The sequence below is a fragment of the Neomonachus schauinslandi genome, chromosome 8, assembly GCF_002201575.2.
Source record: "Neomonachus schauinslandi chromosome 8, ASM220157v2, whole genome shotgun sequence".
NCBI lineage: Eukaryota > Metazoa > Chordata > Mammalia > Carnivora > Phocidae > Neomonachus > Neomonachus schauinslandi.
The window spans coordinates 99,270,113-99,287,863 of NC_058410.1; the positions used below are offsets into that span (position 1 = coordinate 99,270,113).

The 17,751-nt window shown below is 39.5% G+C and overlaps 1 protein-coding gene across 1 annotated transcript in view; it reads left to right on the top strand.

Annotated features, from left to right (window-relative positions):
- The window catches only part of PKHD1 (PKHD1 ciliary IPT domain containing fibrocystin/polyductin), a 451,815-nt gene extending 435,542 nt beyond the window's left edge, over positions 1 to 16,273 (top strand). Inside the window, exon 66 of the mRNA XM_021691934.1 lies at positions 15,819 to 16,273. Coding sequence (XP_021547609.1) covers positions 15,819 to 16,273 — 455 coding nt within the window. The remainder of the gene's footprint in view (positions 1 to 15,818) is intronic.
- Positions 16,274 to 17,751: the final 1,478 nt, after the last annotated feature.

Consider the following 17,751-nt stretch of genomic DNA (forward strand, 5'->3'; position numbering starts at 1 on the left):
AGGTTATGGCTTTTACTAAAAATTGCATGGATGCAATAGGGGGAGTGGAGTTACAATGCAGGAAGAAAGGAGTGCTGCCTATATCCCTCATATTTTATTGTTACCAGCCACCTGAGCTGGCTTTTAAAATTCATATCTGCGTTTGTCACTCTGCCAGTCTGTAGATCTAATGAATTTCCAGTGTTAGCTGGAGAGCCGGAGAATGCGACAGTTAACAGCATGAAAGCCAAGAGTCAGATAGACTGAGTTTAATCCTGACTTTCCCATTGACTTGGCCTCAAGGAAGCCACCTATCCTCTCTGTGCCCATCAGCTCCCTCCCTGGTAAAGTTCCCATAGTAATACCGCCCACACTTCTGGTTGTTGTGCAGATTAAGTGAGTTAATATCACTAAAGTGTGCAGAACAATCCCTGGCATATTGTGTGTAATATATATGTGTTATTTGTTGCTGGTTCTTCTTGTTATTTAAGACTCAAAGCCTTCCAAGGCCTGACTCCATCCTATCTTTGTAATCTTAGGCTACAATTTACCTTCCTGCCCCCTGCTCACACTCCCCACACTAACTCGCTCATCCTGGGACTTGTCTAACACCTTCCCACCCATTGGCTTGCATGATTTCTTCCAGTTGGAGTGCTTGTCTTCACCTGTTAAAACCTCCTGAAGCTTTTAAGCATCAGCTCAATGTGTTGTTGTTGTTTTTTATAAAGTCTTTCCCAATCCCTCCTACTTCATTGAAAATCAGTATTTTCCTCTTTATGTGCCGAGAATATTAAATGTGTGCCTCCATGGACTTGTGTTTTTTCGAATTGATCATACATAGGTGGTTCCCTGTTCCCACAGGCCCACGGTTCTTAACCAGGGTAATTTTGGCCCCCAAGTGGGATGAAAACCTCATCCTGGTTTTCCCAGGATTTTCCCAGTTTTAAAAATCAAAGCCTTATTTCTCGGGAACTCCCTCAGTCCCAGACAAATTGGGACAGTTGGTCATCCTACCTCCAGAGGACATTTGCAATGCCTAGAGATTTTTTTTTTTTTTTTTAGAGAGAGAGTGAGTGTGTGAGTGAGAGTGGGGGAGGGGTGAGGCGGGGCAGAGAGAGCATCTCAAACAAGGTACATGCCCAGCACAAAGCTGGACACAGGGCTCGATCCCAGGACTCTAAGATCATGACATGAGCTGAAATCAAGAGTCGGATGCCCAACTGATTGAGCCACCCAGGTGCCCCTATCTGGAGACATTTTTGTTGTCACAGTTGTCACAGGGATGGGGGCATCTGGTGAGAAGAGATCAAGGGCACTGTAAACATCTTACAATGCGCAGGTCCCCCCCTGCGCATTATAAGATTATTTGGCTCAAGATGTCAATAATGTCGAGGTTGAGAAACCCTGGCAGAAGCTATTATTTGTCTTTGTAACATGTAGATGGGAGATGCTGGAATGACTCAATAAATGCAGTTAGATGATGTCTCCCAATAAATATTGAATAAGTATTTATTTACTTCCTGACATTTATTTAGTACCTTATGAGATCCTTTCTTTATAGTTGCAAAGAGGTGATATCTGGTCCCCTGTCCTTTATGAGTTTGCAGTATGGTTGAAACACAAGAATAATATTTGGGGGGAAATGAAAGAACAATTCTAGGCAACAAACAATTAAGTGTAAAGCCATCACAACAAACAATATGTATTCAATGCATTTATGGATGGGAGAGAATGCTCCAAGAGAGAAAGAATATCATTATCTTAAGTTACATGTTTAGTCCCTCTAGCTCCTAAATCATATCACACTGTTTCAAATCCCATTTGCTAAGGGCTTGGTTGTCCAGTTTTCACACATTCAGGTTTAGAAATGCCAGGGAGGGAGGCTAGCTTTGTTCTGTCAAAGCTCAATTTTGTATCATTCCTTCTCAGCCATTCCCTTGCTCCCCTAATTTGGGTTGACAGGGGGCAGATCTCCCAGGCGAGACACCTCAGAGTTACCTTTACCTCGTAGTGTTCCCCTTAGCACCCTGTGCCCTGTTCACCAACTTTGACCAATTCCTCTTTTGCAATCTTTGGTTTCCACCTTCACCCACTCCCTTTCACAGATATGTCTTCTGTTGAGTTTCAGTTAACACCCCCCCTATAGGTGTCCACCACCCCCGACTCCTTCTTTCCCTCCAGGACAGTATTCCCCGTATACAACTAGTTCTCCCAGCTTCAAAATGTCCTTCTCCAATGTATCCACACATCTAAAGTTTCCACTCTTTCCTATCCCAGATCGAATTCTTTTCCTCCTTTTCATTTTCTTTTCTTTTTTTTTTTTTTTTAGCTAGAAAGAATAATCCCTTCTCTCAACTTTGATAACACTTCCCTCTTGTTCTCTTAACACCTTTTATATACAACATGATTTTGGTGTTTGTGTGGTCCAGATCCTTTCGTAAAAGTTCTGTATCTTTTCTAATTCTAGCAGCGCTGTTACCATAGGGCATTAAGATATTAGACCACTTATAACTATTGTTGTTGAGTGAACGATTAAGATAGAGATGAAAGGAGACCCCTTCCTGCCCTTCCCCCTCTTTAGAGAACGCTGAATTCCAGCAGTTTTTCAACGACTATAGAAAAGTCCCCTTATCTCTTCTAAAAGAGATGTGGAAAGTTTATTCAGGTTCACAGAATTAATAGCAGGATAATGACTATACATCCTTGGGGTCCTAACAACAGGCAAAATGTGACTTCTTACTTCCAGACAAAATGCGTTCTAGGGCCACTTTAGTTTCCTTGCTACTGCCTTTGTCTTTGTGGGACAGCTACTGCTACAGAACTCGGTGCTACCTTCTCCTGAGCAAACACTGATCTTTGGCCACTGGCCACTTTTTTTTTTTTCTTTTTATGAAATCCATGTACCCAATGTTGGGAATTGAAAATTGACATGTAAAAATGGCAAGATATTATGGATGCGTGACTATAACCATCAACTTCAGGGATTTAGGTCTCCCATTTTAGAGTCCTATTGACTATAGATGGTGTATTTTGTGAATATAAAATAAAAAGGACTATCAGTTTACCTTTATAGGTACAAATCTATAAGAATGACAGGGAGAGGGGAGGAGAGAGATGGCCTCAAGATGTCCAGAAGCAGGGAAGACCAAAATAGCTCAGGACTACAAATCATCCCAAGTTCCCAGGAAAGTAAACTATATTTGGAAATCACCAATAAATAGCATACCCATGTCATATAATCAAAAAGATATGAACACCTCCTAACTTAAAAATGTGAATAAAATCTAGCACTCAATTCCTTAAGAAAACTTTTAAAAATAGGAATATTTTAAAAAATACTAGGAATAAGATCCTTCCTGCTAAATTAGATGGAGAGTTCCAATGCTCTTTGCAATCAAGATCCAATATCAGGTTTAACAATGGAATATTAGAAGAAGTACTACTCACATGAACACAAAACAACAACTCATTACCACAACTCTATAACATATATTTTAGAGTGCTAGGAAACACAGATATAAAAACAAAATAAGGCAATGTTAGAGAAAATACGTGATGGTTTGCAGATGATATAATTGTTTAATAGTAACTTAAAAGATTTCAACCATTAACTGCTATAATTTATAAGTAACTTGAGTAGCTTACTCAAATATTATGTCAATTTATGCAAAAATAATATTGTACAAGCCAATGGTATACAGTTATGGAACATACTGAAATGTGTAATAACAACTAAAAAATATACTGTCTTGGAAAACAATCTTAACAAGAGAAGTATTGGACTTATATAAAAAATAAACTATATTCTATTAAATTGTTTAAAGGGGAGACTTGATTACATAAGGAATTGCAACGTTTCTAATTAGATTGACTAATATTGCAAAGACATCAGTAATTCCTAAATCAATTTCAGTTTAGTGCAGCTACAATCATTTTATCCTGAATAAAACAGCATAAGATGATTCTAAAGTTCTTCAGAAAATACAGATCAATGATACAAAGCCAAACTTTTTATAAGAAATTGATTTTATGGCAGTAGGGATGGGTAGCTCAAAGGAATAATATTTAGGTTACTATTACTAAGGCAGTGTGATACTGACATAAGAATATGTGGAAATATTAGTGCAAATAACCTTAGTTAGATATCAATATCAGATATATAAATAGAACATATGATAAAGGAAATAATAAAAATAAAGGAAAAAAGAGTTAGTCTATAAATAGGGTTAGTAAATTTGACTATTTAGAACATTTCTCAAGCTAGATTCACACTTCAAAAAATACAGCAAAGTGGGGCGCCTGGGTGGCTCAGTCGGTAAAGCATCTGGCTCTTGTTTTCAGCTCAGGTCGTGATCTCAGGGTTGTGAGACTGAGCCCCAGGTCAGGCTCCTCACTCAGCAGGGACTCTGCTTGAGATTCTCTCTCTCCCTCTCCCTCTGCTCCTCCCCACCCCTGCTTGCACTTGTTGTCTCTCTCTCTCTCAAAAAAACCCCCCCAAATACACCAAAGTAGACTCCATATGGATTAATGAGTTAAATCAGGTTTATTAAAACACATCCATTGCTGGAATATTATAAAAACAATAAAATGGAAATCACTCATGCTATAATATGGGATTAAATGCATTTTTCTTTCAACTTTTTAAAATTCCCATCCCTTCTGATTTGCAATACATTTCTTATTAAAAAATATATGATAATTTTTCACTTACAGGAACAATCTAGATTAATTAATCTTAATTATTGCATATGCCTTCTTCAATATGTGGGCAGGACTGTTGCCCTTATTAACAAACGAGAAACCAAGGTGGAGTACGTTCTTTCTGTTGGTTGATCAACTATCCATCTGTCTACTTCAGACCCTATTTGCCTTCTATGCTGATTCCAGGTCATCCAACACAGAATGCCTGACATGGAGACTGAGCTGGGAAAATATGAGCAGTGAGGGTGGTGGGAGGGGGAGGAGAGATTCATTGCTAACGTTCTCCTTGCAAAAGGAGCCAGTGAGCAGTACCTACACAAATTTAAAACAATCACAGGCACACCATATACTTGTTGCCCAGGAAAGTTTTGGAAAACAAAGGAGGTTAAGGATAGCTGGAAAAATTATAGCTGTCTATGGTGAACTGGATCCAAAACCACTAGCTGAAAGGATCTAACACCACCAAGTCTTCCTTTTCATAGAAAAGGGATATATGTTCCCGTATTTTATCCCATTCTTCCTAAAACTCGATCGAACCCACCAATGGGACACTAAGTGTCATGGAGGGGCCATTTGAAATCTTATCTTTCCATTTTAATGGGGACTCACCAACAAGATGGAGGTAGAAGAGACACATGCCAATTCATATGTTTTGATATTCACTATTCTTCCTTCGCTAAAACCCAAACATTCAGCTGAATGCCTTAGGACACATATCTGCTATAAATTCATTTTTTATCTAATTTGTCTGAGATCTAAGCTTCCTGTGGAGGTCCAAGATCAAAGGATCTGATTCCTTCTGATGTCAGTGCTGACATATAATGTGTGCTGACTTAGTTCTGTCTATAACCTCACAGTGGGAGGTGGCCAGTCTCCCTGGACACCTTTACACAGTGCACTTTCATTTTGACTAGGGAGTCTGTCAGGTATGTTGCTGATTGGAGCTTCCGTGTAAATAATTCATGGAAGATTTTTAAATGTTTTGGGGCCTCCAAAGGAAAGATAAGCTTATGTTAGTCTTCATGAATAGATGCAGACTTGAAGAACAAGGGGGAACAGATCTCCAGTAACGGTCTCTCAAAAACAAGATAACAATATCTTCAGTGGGTTGAAAATAGGTGACTTGTTGTGTTTGATTCGTCTTCTATGAAGTGCTGTTGGTTTTACCAAGGTATAAAAATTCAAATCCTTTTTTTCTCTTTTTTAAGTTTGCTTCTCTCTGACAATGTATTATTCTTGTTCTTTGGTTATTTGCTGATCTCAGTAAACTATGTCTTTTCCTCCTGGCAGGAGCAGTAATTATGGAGATGACACCAAGTTCAGTAGTTGACATAGGACCGGTCATAATAGGGAGACAAGGTGGATGGCACAAAAATTTCCTTCCTGGAAGGAACTCAACATCTCAATAGGAAGACGAGACTGTCATACAAGGAAAGGTGACCAATAATAGAAGCAGTTGCCCAAGTCAGATGAGAAATTTTAGTCAACAAGTATTGAGGCATAAATCAATGTAGTTTAAGCTGTCCAGGAATAGTTCTGTAAGGATCTGAAGATCCCATAGGGAAACCTAGGATAACCTGAAAGTTCTCATAGCTCTAAGCAAGAGAATCGTCCCATAGTTAGGTCGTATCCCACAGCAGACACATGCCAGGGAAAAGGACTGTGGAAAAGGAGAGAGAAGATAGGAATAACACGGGTTTAGCAGAATATTAATTGATGTATCACAGAAACAATGTAAACAACATGATTATTTTATCTCATTTGACTGCTCCAAATCAAAAGTATATCACATCTATTTATATTATGTCATTACCCCCCTTTTCTCACCTCACTTCCCCTTCATTATTAGATTAAATCGAGGTAAGAAATTGGTACCCTGGGGTGCCTGGGTGGCTCAGTCGGTTAAGCGGCTGCCTTCGGCTCAGGTCATGATCCTGGAGTCCCGGGATCAAGTCCCACATCAGGCTCCCTGCTCAGCGGGGAGTCTGCTTCTCCCTCTGACCCTCCTCCTCTCATGCTCTCTCTCTATCTCATTCTCTCTCTCAAATAAAAAAAAAAAATCTTTAAAAAAAAAAAAAAGAAATTGGTACCCTTTGCCCCAATACTGTCTGTTAGAGTATGATACAGACATGATCACTGTCTGCTAATGCACATCAAAACAACTCTTGGGAAACTGAGAGAGGAGATAATATACAGGTTAATAAATTAGCATTTACGTTACATATAAAAGAGTGGTTAAGGAATTTGGAAGTGAGATGTAAGAAAAGCAGACATGGGCAATGTTGATGACAATATTGCCACAGTCTCCTTCCCCGCCCCCAAGGAGTTCAAGATAGTTCTCAACATTTGTTTTCACTGTAAGGCCCATGAAAGATGACTTTTGCATGCATGCCATATTCCCATGCGTGTATCCAAACCAACATTCTTCTTAACTTCCTGCTGCTATCCTCAACTCTACACAGTATTATGTGGTGCTTAAAGTACAGACTCTGGAGCCAAGAATTTTGAATTCTGTCAAGTAAGATATGCCACTACTTTGCATGTGGTCTTAGGAAGTTACTTAACCTCTCTGTACCTCAATGGCCTCCCTTCTAAAAGGGAGATAATAATAGCACTTACTTCAGGGGATTGCTGTAAGTATTAAGTTACATATATGTATAATTAGTGCCCAACATGTGATAATTGCTATAATTGCTATTTAAGTGTTATTTTCAATAATTAGCCTGTTCCCCTTCAAAAGACACGTACTGGAATACAAATGAATGAGGGCGTCTTCAACAGAACAATCTTGAGTTCCTTTTAATTTGTTTAAAAAAACCTATAATTTAATAAAACTGTTTTTTTAAAGACTTTATTTATTCATTTGAGAGAGAGACAGAGACAGAGAGAGCACAAACAGGGGGAGAGACAGAGGGAGAGGGAGAAGCAGACTCCCTGCTAAGCTGGGAGCCGGACATGGGGCTCTATCCCAGGACCTGGGAATCATGACCTGAGCCAAAGGAAGATGCTTAACCATCTGAGCCACCCAGGTGCCCCAATAAAACTGTTTCTTAAATCGAATCATGATACCTTAAAGCTTATAAAAATAGATTGATACATCCCTCAATACACAATGTGTTGTGACAATAAGAAATGCGTGAGTTAGGAAGTATTTTCTGAAGGAAGTAAGGCATTTGGGGAGATGAATAAAAGGCAGAGAGTGTTGAAAGATAGGATGAAAAAATATTTCAGGGCTAGGGTATTTTAAGATAATTCTTACAGGTGAGAGATGGGGTAATTAGGGGGAAGAGCTGAGACTTTTGGGCTCAGAGGAGGATGCAGCTGGAGACTAAGCACTACGTATCTATGAAGTACTTGAAAGGAATTGGACCTGAACACTCGGCCGTAGATACTTTTAGATGTCAAAGTTAGAAAAGGGTATATATTTTGAAAACAATGCTTGTAATGTGTAAGCCAGTATGTACATTAAATTTTCATGAAATACTCAAATGAATGGTTCTTCTGTTTCTTCCTCAAGTTACCGTCATCATCACAATAATAACACAACCACAACACAACAGCTGAGCTTTCTAGGGTCCTTCATAGTTTACCAGGTGCCAAAACATGTCATAACTCATCTGCTTTCACGACAGTTTTAGGAGATAGCAGACCAAATTATCCCATATCACTAATAGGAAAACTGCAATTCAAAGGGGCAGTTCGTTTTCTAGTAAACCCAGACATAGGTTCAATAGTTTGTCCCATTCCCAAACTTGTGCTCTTAACCACCTGCCCTGAGGTCATGTGTGAGTTCACACATGCATGGGCACGCTTTTGCACGCACACACACAGAGTGAGCACTAGCCAGAATTTGAAATTAGGGTCTCTGTTACCATGAAGTGCCTTTTCATATACGTCGTCTGAAAAAGCTTCCCACTTTCTTAGCAGAAGAGGAAACTAAAATCAGTGTTCAGTTAACAGTGAGATAATTTCAACAGAAGATAAAAGCAGAGTAAGAGCAAACCCATGTTCTCAAGAAAGCTATAATTTCTTGGGAGGAAATGTAAAATATATTCACATCCTTATATTTACAGCATTCATTCAAGAAAAACTCATTAGCACCTACAGCCACCAGGAACTTGGACAGCCACCAGTAATACAGCCCGAGAGGAATATTTTTATTTTCAATTGGTTTATTTTCATGTGCACCAAATAATGTTTTATGTTTTTTTCCTGATGCAATAGAAATACATTCTGTTTTACTTTCTCTAGATTACAAGGTCTCTTCTGTCTTCTAATCTCTCATCTATAAATGGGGATAGTTCTCAAGTCCTTGACCCATACCTAGATGTTCAATAAATATTAGCCTTCTCTTCCCCACCACTGTTACATCTCGTACTCAGAATATGTCTGCTTGACTCTTCAACATCTTTGACTCTGGCCTACTGTTCTTTATTATGTTTTGCTCAGACTATTGCAGTAGCCTTTCAACTGACCTCCTTCACTCCCCCACAGTTCACTGTCTTCATTATAGAAAGGCTCTTCTTCCCAAGATGAAAATAATATATCACTGCCCTATTCTAAAACCACCGCCTCGTCTTCTGTGATATAAATTCCAGACTCCTTAGTAGAGTTTTCAAGTCCCCTTATTTATTTATGGCCTCTATCAAGTATGATAACTTTTTTTCTTTTACCACTCCCCACCCGACATCCACATCCACTTTTATATACACAACCTCAGTTCTCAGTGTCTGGAGCTATTTTCAGAGTCCCCAATACATCTTGTTTGTTTTTGTCGCCTTGCTTTTGCATATGCCATACTGTATATTAGAATGTCTTCCCACCATATTATGCCTCAAAACTTGAGTCATCTCCTTTGTGAAGTCTTCCTAAGCTTTCAGGCAGTGTTAGGTAATTCCTCTTTTGTCTTCCCTAGTATTTTACTTACGCACTCGCTATACACACTCACTATAGGGCTCTCACCTTAATTAGCTTAAAGGTCTGTTTCCTGGAGCCCCTGGATAGCAGGGGACATGCTCCCAGGACCTTTGTTATCATAAGACCTAGTACAGCCTCCATGCATTTTGTGATTTATGTCTGACTCCACTATTAGAGCATAAACTCCATGATATTAGGACTGCTTCTTGTTCATCGCTGTATTTCTAGGCCTACCACATAGTAGGTGCTCAGAAAATCATTAATTAATTAATTAATTAATTAACTAATAAACCAGTGAAAAAATAGATGAGCTCTCCAATGAAGAATCTCTGGAGGCTCAGAATGATTCCTCCTGCAACCTAGTTTGAGCACCTGAAAAGGGATTACATGAATGAAATAAAGAAAGAAAAGAGTAGAATTTGAGAAAAATTTGACAAGTTCATTCTTTTGAGATATTGAATCTGAGGCACTTTTGGAACTTCAGAATGAAAATGTTTCAAACCTTCAGCAACCAAGATATTTGGCAAACAAATGCAAATCTAAGAGCTGACATTTAAGAAAATTGGTGAGAATGGAATGTATATACAAAATATAAGCAATCTTGGGAAAAAAGATACTCCCAAGTTAGACCTCTAGGGTCTCTCTTGTGGAGCGTGCTTGCATGTTCATTTTAATGTGAATTTGTATAATGTTTCTATCTGTATGAGATAAAGATATCTACAGGGCTTTTAATTTAGGGTACATTTTTTATTAAGACAAACTGTTGACAGAGTCAAAAAATATGCATGTGGAATCCTATTAGGTAATTATGTTAGATGGTAAAGACCAGGCTAGCTAAGTTCCAATCTCATAACTACACTTGGAGGCTTTGTGACTTGGGGCAAGTAACTCCACACTCTGTACCTTTGGTTCTTCATCTGTAAAATGAGGACAATAATGGGACTAGCCTTCTGGGATGGCTATGAAGATTAAATGAGTGAATGAATGTAAAGCATAAAGAACAGTGCCTGTCGGGGATGAGTACTCTCTGAGCATTAGTGATTTGAATTATGGTGATTATTATTTATCCAGTCTATCACATCATAGATTTTGGGTGGTGCTTAGCATGATTCATCTTATTTAACCTTCAAACAATCTTATGAGGTGGGTACTATCAATATAACTGTTTTACAGATGAGGAAACTGAAGTACATGAAGAGTAAGTACAATCCGCACATGTGTTCAGCGAGTAAGGGACTAAGCAGGAAATCTAACAACACTTGTTTGATTCCAAGCCTGTATGTACTTTTAGCTGCTTTGCTATGTTGCTCCTAGGGCCCATCTCTCATATATTTAATACCATAAACATCTGTTTTAGTAGGTTTTACTTAACTGCATCAGTAGAACTCTATATAGCTCTAGTTCATCTTTACTTATTACCCAATAATATGAGAGGTTAGTTAGCTCATTCACATATGGCATGATCACATTTTAAAGGCTAGAAGTGTTATGGTTTATATAATATATCCTGCAAAGAATTGGGACGGATTAGGGCAAAAGTGCCCAGATCATCTGTTTACTGTAGCGGTACCAATGTTGTATTCTTCTGAGTTGAATATTCATTCTGTTGAATAGGAAAATAAAATACAAATGAAATGTCAAGGGAAGAAAACTGTAATTAAAACAAGACTGCTAAAATGAAATACATTTTAGTAAATTGTGAAGTAGTACCTGAGAGTAATATGAAATTATACAACTGATGTCCAGAGAGGCTAAAAGACAGGATGAAAGTCACAGAGCCAGCTAGCAGGGAAGGGGATTGAACCCTGGTTTTGTGACTCCAGTCTAGTGGTCCTTCTCTCCTTCCACTATTATACAACCATATATGTATACACTTATATGGGTACATGTTTATTGATATGTTTATGTTATCTCTACAGATGTTTAAATTCATATTTTATAGAATCAAAGATAATCAAATTGTGAATTTTTCATAAAAACCACAGTGTTAAGACTAGCTTTTAGATTCGAATTTCTTTTTTTAAAGATTTTATTTATTTATTTGAGAGAGAGAGAGTAGGGGGTGGGGGCGAAGCAGACCCCACTGAGCAGGGAGCCCAGAGTGGGGCTCAATCCCAGGACCCTGAGATGGGCTTGAACCCAGGACCCTGAGATCACGACTTGAGACGAAGGCAAATGCTTAACCGACTGAGCCACGTAGGCACCCCTAGAGCTCAAATTTCTTAATACAAATGTGAGTTGACCAGACTATGGTCTGGTTTTTGTATTTAAGCCATTATGCTTATAAGGAGAAAACCTTGTTGACTTAGCCACACATAAAAAGTATTTTTGGGAAGTGATATTATCAAATTTTTATATTTGTTTGTTTGTTTGTTTATTAAGTGGAGCCCAATGCAGGGCCCTGAGATCAAGGCCTGAGCTGAGGTCAAGAGTTGGATGCTCAAGGGGTGCCTGGGTGGCTCAGTCATTAAGCCTCTGCCTTCAACTCAGGTCATGATCCCAGGGTCCTGGGCTCGAGCCCCGCATCAGGCTCCCTGCTCGGCGGGAAGCCTGGTTCTCCCTCTCCCACTCCCCCTGCTTGTGTTCCCTCTCTCGCTGTCTCTCTCTCTCTCTCTGTCAAATAAATAAATAAAAATCTTAAAAAAACAAAAAAAGAGTTGGATGCTCAACTGACTTAGCCACTCAGGTGCCCCTATCAAATCTTTATTAGATAATTAATATTCATTATAAATTTAGCATGGGATACAGTGGCCTTTTTAGGAAAAATATATTCCTAAAGCCATTTGGAAATCAATAAGCTGATACAACTCAATCTTTAATTGACAGTCTTGTTTCTGGAATGCGAAGTATGTAAAGTGAGGGTTCTTAACCTTAACTGATATGAGAACTAAATCCATTTCTTTTTTTTTTTTTTTTTTCTCCTTTTCCCCCTTTTTTTTTTTTTTAATTTTATTTTATTAGGTGATGTTAGTCCCCATACATTACATCATTAGTTTTTGATGTAGTGTTCCATGATTCATTGTTTGCATATAAAACCCAGTGCTCCATGCAATATGTACCTTCCTTAATACCCATCCCCCTACTCCCCTCCCCTCCAAAACCCTCAGTTTGTTTCTCAGAGTCCATAGTCTCTCATGGTTCATCTCCCCCTCCAATTTCCCCCCTTCATTTTTCCCTTCCTACTATCTTCTTTTTTTTTTTTTTTTTAACATATAATGTATTACTTGTTTCAGAGGTACAGGTCTGTGATTCTTGGTCTTACACAATTCACAGCACTCACCATAGCACATACCCTCCCCAATGTCCATCATCCAGCCACCCCATCTTCCCACCCCCCTCCACTCCAGCAACCTTCAGTTTGTTTCCTGATATTAAGAGTCTCTTATGGTTTGTTTCCCTCTCTGGTTTCGTCTTCTTTCATTTTCCCCCTCCTTTCCCCTATGATCCTCTGCCTTGTTTCTTAAATTCCACATATCAGTGAGATCATATGATACTTGTCTTTCTCTGATTGACTTATTTTGCTTAGCATAATACCTTCTAGTTCCATCCACATTGTTGCAAATGGCAAGATTTTGGGTTTCTTTATGGCTGCATAATATTCCATTGTGTGTGTATACACACACACACACACACACCCCTTATATCTTCTTTATCCATTCATCTGTTGATGGACATCTTGGCTCTTTCCATAGTTTGGCTATTGTGGACATTGCTGCTCTAAACATTGGGGTGCATGTACCCTTTCAGATCACTACATTTGGATCTTTGGGGTAAATACCCAGTAGTGCAATTGCTGGGTCATAAGGTAGCTCTATTTTCAACTTTTTGAGGAACCTCCATACTGTTTTCCAGAGTGGCTGCACCAGCTTGCATTCCCACCAACAGTGTAGGAGGGTTCCCCTTTCTCCGCATCCTTGCCAACATCTGTTGTTTCCTGACTTGTTAATTTTAGCCATTCTGATTGGTGTGAGGTGGTATCTCATTGAGGTTTCGATTTGTATTTCCCTGATGCTGAGTGATGTTGAACACTTTTTCATGTGTCTGTTGGCCATTTGTATGTCTTCTTTGCAGAAATGTCTGTTCATGTCTTCTGCCCATTTCTTGACTGGATTCTTTGTTCTTTGGGTGTTGAGTTTGATAAGTTCTTAATAGCCCTTTATCTGATATGTCATTTGTAATTATCTTCTCCCATTCTGTCAGTTGTCTTTTGGTTTTGTTGACTGTTTCCTTTGCTGTGCAAAAGCTTTTTATCTTGATGAAGTCCCAATAGTTCATTTTTGCCCTTGCTTCCCTTGCCTTTGGTGATGTTTCTAGGAAGAAGTTGCTGCGGCTGAGGTCGAAGAAGTTGCTGCCTGTGTTCTCCTCAAGGATTTTGATGGAGTCCTGTCTCACATTTAGGTCTTTCATCCATTTGGAGTCTATTTTTGTGTGTGGTGTAAGGAAATGGTCCAGTTTCATTCTTCTGCATGTGGCTGTCCAATTTTCCTGACATCATTTGTTGAAGAGACTCTTTTTTCCATTGGACATTCTTTCCTGCTTTGTTGAAGATTAGTTGAGGGTCCATTTCTGGGCTCTCTATTCTGTTCCATTGATCTATGTGTCTGTTTTTGTTCCAGTACCATACTGTCTTGATGATTACAGCTTTGTAATAGAGCTTGAAGTCTGGAATTGTGATACCACCAGCTTTGCTTTTCTTTTTCAACATTCCTGTGGCTATTCAGGGTCTTTTCTGGTTCCATACGAATTTTAGGATTATTTGTTCCATTTCTTTGAAAAAAGTGGATGGTATTTTGATAGGGATTGCATTAAATGTGTAGATTGCTCTAGGTAGCATGAACATTTTCACAATATTTGTTCTTCCAATCCATGAGCATGGAACGTTTTTCCATTTCTTTGTGTCTTCCTCAATTTCTTTCATGAGTATTCTATAGTTTTCTGAGTACAGATTCTTTGCCTCTTTGGTTAGATTTATTCCTAGGTATCTTATGGTTTTGGGTGCAGTTGTAAATGGGATCAACTCCTTAATTTCTCTTTCTTCTGTCTTGTTGTTGGTGTGTAGAAATGCCACTGATTTCTGTGGATTGATTTTATATCCTGCCACTTTACTGAATTCCTGTATGAGTTCTAGCAGTTTTGGGGTGGAGTCTTTTGGGTTTTCCACATAAAGTATCATATCATCTGCAAACCGTGAGAGTTTGACTTCTTCTTTGCCGATTTGGATGCCTTTTATTTCTTTTTATTGTCTGATTGCTGAGGCTAGGACTTCTAGTACAATGTTGAATAGCGGTGGTGATAGTGGACATCCCTGCCATGTTCCTGACCTTAGGGGGAGAGCTCTCAGTTTTTCCCCATTGAGAATGATATTCGCTATGGGTTTTTCGTAGATGGCTTTTATGATATTGAGGTATGTCCCCTCTATCCCTACACTATGAAGAGTTTTAATCAAGAAAGGATGCTGTATGTATCATATGATCTCACTGATATGAGGAATTCTTAATTGCAGGAAACAAACTGAGGGTTGCTGGAGTGGGGGGTGGGGTGGGAGGGATGGGGTGACTGGGTGATAGACACTGGGGAGGGTATGTGCTCTGGTAAGCGCTGTGAATTGTGCAAGACTGTTGAATCTCAGATCTGTACCTCTGAAACAAATAATGCAATATATGTTAAGAAAAAAAAAAAGAAGAAGAAGAAGGTAGCAGGAGGGGAAGAATGAAGCGGGGGAAATCGGAGGGGTAGACGAACCATGAGAGATGATGGACTCTGAAAAACAAACAGGGTTCTAGAGGGGAGGGGGGTGGGAGGATGGGTTAGCCTGGTGGTGGGTATTGAGGAGGGCACATTCTGCATGGAGCACTGGGTGTTATGCACAAACAATGAATCATGGAACACTTCATCTAAAACTAATGATGTAATGTATGGGGATTAACATAAGAATAAAAAATAAATAAATAAATAAATAAATAAATAAATAAATAAATAAATAAATAAAAAAGAAAGGATGCTGTACTTTGTCAAATGCTTTTTCTGCATCTATTTAGAGGATCATATCATTCTTGTTCTTTCTTTTATTAATGTGTTGTATCACATTGATTGATTTGTGGATGTTGAACCAACCTTGCAGCCCAGGAATAAATCTCATTTGGTCGTGGTGAATAATCCTTTTAATGTACTGTTGGATCCTAACTAAATCCATTTCTTCCCCAACTTCTTTTCTCCCACAGATATGAAGATGAAGGTCATTGTGGACAAGCCGAACCAGCTCCCCCACCAGTCTCTGAATGGAGTGTCCCGAAGGAAGGTGGGCCGGCGCACTGCCCGAGAGGAGGGTGGCTGCCGAGAAGAGGCTGCTGCACCTGCTCCCAGTATTACCAGTGTCACATCCCGGGGGCATGCCTCTGCTCCGGGCTCTCCTGCTCAGCACGTGTACCTGCAAGAGACTGGGAACTGGAAGGAGGCCCAAGAGCAGTTGGTCAGATACCAGCTGGCAGGCCAAGATCAGAGGTTGCTGTTTTGCCCAGACCTCAGACAAGAGAGGCAGCAGATGCAGGGGCAGAGCCAGTTGGGCCAGGAAAGAGGCCATGTGGGGCTTGCTCAAGAGAAGAAAGCCTCTTGTGGTGCTACCCAGGCATTCTATCCTCATTCCCTACACCCGGAAACTATTCAGGAACAGCTGTGATGGACGCACAAAAATTGATATGCTCATGGGCTTTGCTGAGACTTTCATTAAGGTCAAAGATATAAAAACAGTAAGTTTGGAGAAGGCAGTTGTACATGGACCAAAGTCACATTTTTTTTAATAGTTCTTCCTGTTAGTAGCTGGGTCAAATTTACAACTAGAAGAAAACTATTTGGGGAGACCAGAGATAACCAAGTGCCCAAGCAGATTATGAGTGCTCTCATTTTTCAGAGCACTGATTTTTGGAGAAGATAATGTGTATAGCTGCCCAATGAAGGAGGGAAGAGGTTATATCATGTGCAGCCTCTCCAGGCTGTGTGCTAGGGGTTCTAATGAAGACCAGAGTGCAGGGTCAACTGGTATCAAGTTAGGTAAGGATGCTAAAGGCAGTTTCACCTAATTCAAACATCTGCAGAATGCTCATCAGTGTTCAAACTAGACACCTTAAGCAGCCTGGTTGTGCCCTTGGCTCTGGATCCAAAAGGCCTTACGCTCCAAGGGAGTAAAACAAAGATGGCAGAGGTGAGGAGAATTTCCAGCAACAACTTGCTCTCAGTTTTTCCCAAAATATAAATCAGGATTTTCCAATCTGAAAGATTCAGAGGCTCTCCTATGTTTGAATTAGAACGGAGAAAGGAAACAAATGCTTCTGTTGCAGAATTTTAAATAATGATGCTCTGGAACTAGTCCCATAGTGGGTAGGGACTAGCAGGAAGTCATCATCTGCAAGGCATCAATGGTAAAGTGTGTCTTACCCTACTATGAGTTTTCAGGAACATTCTCAGCCCTTTATGCGTTCTTTAGATGTATTATAGACATCTCAAACCTTAAACCTGCCTTGAAAGGAGGGAGGCAGCTTTCTCTGTGACACGGTATTGGATTCTGAGGGAGATAACAATTAGGTATCAAGATTGATGTTGTCCAAGAAATTTCAATCCAGGCTGTGTTTAAGAAGGGCATTGATGAGCAATCTGGCCTATAGAAATTACTCTGGAGGTACAAACTGGCTTCCTGCAGTCCTTTTTGTGTTTTGTTTGGGCACTAACAGTATTTAAAAATATAATAAAGAAAAAATAATAACTTGGTTTGGGCAGATTATGCCTTCTCTAGTTTAATTAACCCCCCCCCATAACCTGTCCTTTATCTCTTTTTTGTAGTTTCTGTGAGGTTATTTGTATTTACAATCTGTAATCTATACGTTGAGCCATCAGAGATCTGTAATCTTTTTGTACAAAGGCATTTCAGAAGTTAAGGCTTTTGAGAATTATGAAATGATAGCAGTCTTAGCACTACTTCTGTGGGCTTGTCTACACATTCTCCCTTTCACTCAGGTGACTTCTTTTACCACCACAAATTCCAGCCCAGATTTCTTTTCCTGAGCTCTACACCATATAGTTAGCTGCCTACTGAGAACTTCCACAGGGTTATCCCACAGCCACTAAGAAGTTAATGCGGCCTTAAAACCTGCTCCTCCTCAT